The sequence below is a fragment of the Rhipicephalus sanguineus genome, chromosome 6 (assembly GCF_013339695.2).
Source record: "Rhipicephalus sanguineus isolate Rsan-2018 chromosome 6, BIME_Rsan_1.4, whole genome shotgun sequence".
Lineage (NCBI taxonomy): Eukaryota > Metazoa > Arthropoda > Arachnida > Ixodida > Ixodidae > Rhipicephalus > Rhipicephalus sanguineus.
Genome location: NC_051181.1, coordinates 39,404,426 through 39,410,952, shown reverse-complemented (window position 1 = coordinate 39,410,952; position 6,527 = coordinate 39,404,426). Strand labels below are relative to the sequence as shown.

At 54.9% G+C, this 6,527-nt stretch overlaps 2 protein-coding genes across 2 annotated transcripts; both read left to right on the top strand.

Moving 5' to 3' along the window:
* Positions 1-242: 242 nt before the first annotated feature.
* Positions 243-1,917, top strand: LOC119397222 (uncharacterized). Its single transcript, XM_037664658.1, has 2 exons — positions 243-306; positions 1,352-1,917. The coding sequence occupies exons 1-2, from the start codon at positions 243-245 to the stop codon at positions 1,915-1,917; spliced, it is 630 nt and encodes a 209-aa protein (XP_037520586.1).
* Positions 1,918-4,620: 2,703 nt separating this feature from the next.
* On the top strand, positions 4,621-5,256 carry LOC119397221 (uncharacterized). The gene has a single exon (XM_037664657.1). The coding sequence runs from the start codon at positions 4,621-4,623 to the stop codon at positions 5,254-5,256; it is 636 nt and encodes a 211-aa protein (XP_037520585.1).
* Positions 5,257-6,527: the final 1,271 nt, after the last annotated feature.

Genomic DNA, 6,527 nt, shown 5'->3' with positions numbered 1-6,527 from the left:
AGGAAACAACACCGCGCAGACAGGTTGGCACCACGGTTTTCGCCATATTCCCTAACCCGCGACAATGGTAGTGTGTAGAGGGGATTGCGAAGCGGGGGCTCGCCGAGACCAGAAGGCAGGATATGTTTTTATTAATGAGATTACTCACCGGATTGGCCCCTGGGCGAGCCCCACAACACAACCGTTCGCGTGCTCTTCCCCCCAGTTTGCTTGTGGCAGGCGGTCAAGTGTGCGTGACGACAATGTTGCCGCAGGAGAATGCTCAGGACAATGCACTGAATGACGAGTTGCCGTATCTAACAAGGAGTAAGGACGTGTACGCGCTGCAACACAAACGTAGACGTTGCGTGGCTCGCGAGACGTGAGCGATAGCGCCGCCGATTGCTTGGACGATGCGCACCAGCAACGCCCGGTTCTTTGGACATTGTAATCCACTGAAACCTCGTGAATACGTACCTGCCGGGAACGCGGCATAACCCCGCACTAAGCGGTAATACGCATTAACCACAAAGTACATATTTGCATCTCCTGACGCGCGGGATAGCCACCAACAAAGAAATAAATACAGTCGCATATAAATATTGCATAAAGTACCCACCACAACGCCTTTCATTTTTTTCCCAACGCGCAGAAAAGATTTTGGCACTCGCGCACGACCGCCGGATAGCGACGATGGCGACACCAAGGAGCATTTCGAAACTATTAGAGGGTCCGGGATACGCAGCAACTGACAAAGGGACAGAAAAGACAGTATCGGCTTTCGGCCAAATATTTGTACGCGTCTGTAGCGCATTCTATAAACGAAAACTGACACAGTTTCAATGAAACGCGGTACGCCGCCGCATGAAGCCGATCGTTTCCTGGCTAGTCGCGTGCAGCGCACCACCTACACGGCTCACGCTGTCACTGCCGGGCCGCTTGCTGTACCGCGTGTGCGCGTGCGTATTTGCCGTGTGAGTGTTCTTCGTAACCACGTCGCCCCAGAGCTACAACAGATGCGGCGAGTAGCTTTGTGGTGAACTCTAAGTGCGCCGCGGAGCTGCCAGCGTGAGGGAGAACGATATTCCCTTTCCTCCCTCTGCGCCGTAACAAAGGGTGTTGAACAAAGGCACGAAGGAGGCGCGGAGAGGGAGAGAAGGAAAACCAGTTCGCTGAGAAATAAAACCAGTTGGTACCGAGACTCAACAACACGCCTCGTCTCTGCGTCGCTCACGCGTACCAACAATTGGTGACCCGTAGTCCCCGAACATGGAACACCACGACGCCGTCGCCAGCCCGACAGTAGCTGTGTTAGACGTGAAGCTTCCTCCCTTTTGGACCAGCGACCCAGCACTTTGATTCGCCCAAGTAGAATCGCAGTTCTCCGCCCGCCGCATCACCGCCGACCACACCAAGTACCACCACGTGGTGGCCAACATTCCACCTGCCACAGCGAGCGAGGTGCGCGACATTCTGCTTGCCCCACCAGCCGAAGATGCCTATCGAGCGCTCAAAGAGACGCTGATTCGCCGTCTAACCCCTTCGGAGCCGGAGTGCCTGCAGCAGCTGCTACGCGAGACCGAACTGGGCGACCGCCGACCCAGCCAACTGTTGCGCCACATGCAGCAACTAGCGGGCTGCACAGCAGGTCTCGGCAGTCGCCTGGTGCAGGAGCTTTTCCTTCAAAGACTGCCCGCAACCGTGCGGATAGGCGTCACGGCCTCCGGAAAGACGGACGTTTCCAAGATCGCCGAAATGGCTGACCGACTCATGGCCGTCACCACGCCAGCAGTTGCCACAGTGCTCGCCGAAGCCTCGCCCTCCCCCGCCTTGCTGGAGATTCGTGAGGAAATTTCCCGCCTCGCCGAAACCGTCGCGGCACTACAGTCAAGCGGAAGCCAAAGCATACGGCGGCGTGCTACAGAACAACAGCGGTAGCTGTGCTGGTACCACCGTAAGTTCGGTGATACTGCACGGAATTGCGTGCCGCCGTGCGAGAAATCGGGAAACGCGCCGAGCCAGCACTGACGGCTACAAGTGCCACCGGCTCAGCGGAAAGTCGCCCGTCGGTCTTCTTCCTGACTGATCGCGAGAAAGGCGCCCGTTTCCTGGTCGACACTGGGGCAGAATGAGCGTGGTGCCGGCGTCGCCAGCCGATCGCAAGGCCAGTGTTCGTCACCGTTGCAAGCTGTAAATAACACGACGATACCGACGTTACGGGCACCGCTCACTCTCGCTAGACCCGGGCTTCAAGAGGACATTTCGGTGGATATTCGTGGTAGCTGACGTTAAAATTTGCTATCCTGAGAGCGGACTTCTGGCGTCACTTTGGACTGCTTGTTGATGTACGCAACAGGCGTATACAGCATCCCCTCTCACAAGCAGAAGTGTGCGGAAAGCCGTACAGCCCTACGCTCGTGATACCACCGGGCACCGCCCGTTTTACGCCTATCCTACGCGAGTTCCCCGAGCTGACGCGGCCGCCGCCACAGACCGGCGGGGTCGTCACACACAATGTATTTCACCACATTTCCACCACAGGGCCCCGGTTTACGCACGCCCACGCCGCCTGTCCCCCCAGAAGCTGCAAGTAGCACGACAGGAGTTCGACCACATGCTCGAGCTCGGCATAATCCGCCCATCCGCTAGCCCTTGGGCATCTCCACTACACATGGTGCCAAAGTCTACACCAGGAGACTGGCGGCCTTGCGGAGATTATCGAGCCCTCAACCGAGCAACTGTGCCCGACCGTTATCCGCTACCTCATATTCACGACGTCACGGCCAACCTGCATGGTGCGACACTTTTCTCCAAGATCGACCTCGTACGTGCCTACCATCAAATTCCCTCAGAAGACATCCCGAAGACGGCGATAACAACGCCACTCGGCCTGTTCGAGTTCCTCCACATCCCTTTCGGCTTGAGAAACTCCGGACAGACATTCCAGCGCTTTATTAACGGCGTTTTGCACGGCCTCGACTTCTGTCATGCGTACCTCGACGATCTACTCATCGCAAGCAGCTCACAAGATGAACATGAGGTGCATCTGCGATCCGTGTCTCAGCGCCAGGCAGAGCATGGAATACTGGTGAACACGGAGTCTGCGTTTGGTGTGCACAAGCTGACGTTTCTTGGCCACGTCATCTAGAACTCCGGAATTAAACCTCATCCAGACAAGGTTAAAGCTGTCGAGCAGTAAACTTTTCCCACAAGTCCTCCCAACACTAAACGTCAGCCCAGTGAGTTCCTTGGTCTCGTGAACTACAAAGCACACAAACTACAGCCGGCACACAACCGCCGTCACAGGAGAAAAAACGCCGCCAAGCTTCATCCCCCAGTGTGCCACTATTCAGAGAGAATTATACAGCCTCTCACAGGAACGGAGCCACCTCCTGCTGTCGACACACGTATATTAAGGGGAGTATGAAGGTTCTGTGAAAAGGTCGCTAAGGAGCTCTACTGGACGGAGGGCGCCCAAGCGGCCTTCCAATTAAGAGATCAAGAGACGTCTCGCCGACGCCTTTTTGGAGCGCTTCTCACTTACCCGCAACCGGTCTTACTTCAAGAGTTCCGCAGTGCGTCATGGTCGACGCATCGAACCTAAGAACGAACACAAGCAGCTGTGGGTGCCGCACTTCAACAACTCATCAAAGGAGTGTGGCGACCAATCGCTTTCTTTTCCCGGAAACTGACATTCACCGAACAGCGGTACAGCACCTTCGGGCGCGAACTGCTGGCCGTCTACTCGACAATCCGGCACTTCCGGCATTACTTAGAAGGTACCGAATTCTTGTGTCTTGACGGACCACAAGCCTCTCATGTATGCCTTCTGCTCACTGAATGCAGAGGGGGGCGCTCATACAGCCCGTGAACTGCGGCAGATGTCATACATATCTGAATTTACCACGGACATGCGCCACCTTAAAGGAGTCGACAACGCTGTCGCCGATGCCCTTTCGCGCAGCCCGGTCAGCGCCATAACCTGTCCCACAGGAATAGATCTCAACAAAATGGCGGCTGCTGAACCGGATGACGACGAATTGCGCCGCCTACAAGAAACGTCGACGTCACTAAACCTGCAGTCCTAGCCAGGTACAGAAGGGCTTTGCTGCGACACGTCTACTAGCAAGCCACGACCATTTGTGCCCGTGCACTTCCGCCGCGAGGTATTACCCGTCACACCCGGGAATCGCTACGCAAAAGCTCCTCACAGCACGTTTCGTATGGCCCGGCATCAACCGCGATTCCCGACAATGGACTCGCGAGTGTCTCGCATGCCAGTGCTCCAAGGTACAGCGTCACACAGTGACACCGTTGGAGACTTTTCCCGGGCCAGATGCTCGATTCGACCACATACACGTGGACATCGTCGGGCCGTTGCCACCCTGTCAGGGCCAAATGTATTTGTTGACTTGTGTTGACCGTTTCACGCGTTGGGCAGAGGCTGTTCCCATGCCAGACATCACAGCCGAAACTGTTGCCCGTGCTTTCGTCAGTCACTGGCTCTGTCGCTTCGGCGTGCCATCATCCATTACAACTGACAGAGGAAGCCAATTCGAGTCCGCGTTATTCGCCAGTCTAACAAAGCTCGTCGGTACTTCGCGCATCAGAACGACTGCCTACTATCCGATATGTAATGGAATGGTTGAGCGATTCCACCGACAGCTGAAAGCCGCACTCATGGCAAGCGAAGAACACTCCTGGGTCAAAGCACTGCCCATTGTACTCTGGAGCATACGCACTGCGTTCAAGGCGGACGTCAGCTGCAGCGCTGCAGAACTTGTCTACGGCAAAACCCTGCGTCTGCCTGGCGAGTTCTTTGTGCCTGACCAACAACAAACCCACATTCCTGCTGGCGACTACGCATCTCGCCTACGTCACATCATGACAGAACTTCGACCGACACCTCCACGACAGCCCACAGAAAGAAGCATATATGTGAGCAGCGAACTTGAGTCGTGTAGCCACATCTTTCTGCGCAACGATGTAGTACGAAGATCACTACAAGCACCGTACGACGGACCCTTCAGAGTTCTCCACCACGGGAGAAAAACGATTACCATCGAAAGGCATGGCCGCCAGGAAGTGGTGTCATTGGACAGAGTTAAGCCGGCACACATGGAGACCAACCAGTCCACGACAGCAACCTCCGGCCTTCCACCTGAAACCTGCCGAACAGCGCCACATCCCACACCAGAGACAGACACCCAAGTGACTGAAAAATATCACACACGCAGTGGAAGACGGACAGGTGCGCCAAATTGCCTCAACCTGTAGCCGTGTTTCATTTCGCTCGTGCTCTCTACTGTGGTGAACTCTAAATGCGCCGCGGTGCAGTCGGGGCGCTGCCAGCATGAGGGAGAACGATATTCCCTTTCCTCCCTCTGCGGCTTAACAAAGGCACGAAGGAGGCGCGGAGAGGGAGAGAAGGAAAACCAGTTCACTGAGAAATAAAACCAGTTGGTACTGAGACTCTCAACAACACGCCTCGTCTCTGCGTCGCTCACGCATACCAACAGCTTGTTGGGCTAACGCGGCGATGATGAGCTTACTCCAAACAATGCGCGTTTGGGTTACTTAATAATACGTGCAGTATCCACGGTTACAACAGCACTACGCCAGCTGTAACGTATGCATGCATTTAACGTGAATGCAGCGAGGTTTCTAGGCGCCCACCAATCGCAACGCTCAACTCTGACACAGCAAGCTGCTTTCGTTTCTACAAAGCAGTGTGCACTTGAACACGGTGCCGCATAACGAGGTGGCAGCGATAAGTCCGCGGCCCAGGGCGTTCAAGCATTTTATTGTCGCCTATTAAAAGTGTGCAGTAGGCTTAAAGTAGCGCTACGCCACACGCATGGCCGAGCGAAGATAGCACAACAGCTGAAGATACTGTACGTCGTCGTCGAATCCCGCAGTGTCAGCAAACGTTGCTGCATTTGAAAGAAAACGAACTTTTCCGTCAACAGGCATCTCACTGGTAGAACAAGCACCATATGCACCGATATTTCTGAAGCAAAGATTTGGTGCCAGAATGCAGGCATTTGACGAGCGTCATGTCCTAGTGCTGCAATACCTCCCACATGGCACAGCAATCTTTCTGGCCCCCTTTTTTGCCTGATCAATCCATTGAAACGGTAAAAGTAATGGGTGCAAACAGTGCTCCTGTGAGAAGCCAAGTGCATATTATAAAATAATCCACCAGTCGGAGGTGCTGCAGAGGCGGGAGATAGGATGCGTAAGTCCTAGAAGTCCTGCCGCACCAGCAACAAAACATTTCTGAGAGCGATGTTCAGATTCCTTCGCGCATTTAGTAGGATGCGTTGTTTCGTCCACAAAATCGAAGGAGCTCTCCGACGAAATTGCGAGACGCAGCACTGATGGCAGACAACCTGGAGTGGCGTCGGTAGCAAGCTTGACGCAGCTTCGAAGGCCAAAGCCCTCTGGGAAGCGGCACGCTGGTCTCGTCCTACCTCGTTATCTGCCATGTTATCGCTCACAATATGCCGGCTTGGCAACGGAAGTGCGCAGGCATGCGACAAAACGAA

What these genes read in the sequence shown, in the direction of transcription:
- LOC119397222 (XM_037664658.1), top strand. Translation starts at nt 243, where the DNA reads ATGTTGCCGCAGGAGAATGCTCAGGACAATGCACTGAATGACGAGTTG. An exon ending in GTTGCCGTATCTAACAAGGA is followed by an intron (nt 307 to 1,351) that starts GTAAGGACGTGT and finishes TCGCCCAAGTAG; the next exon opens with AATCGCAGTTCTCCGCCCGC.
- LOC119397221 (XM_037664657.1), top strand. Translation starts at nt 4,621, where the DNA reads ATGGTTGAGCGATTCCACCGACAGCTGAAAGCCGCACTCATGGCAAGC.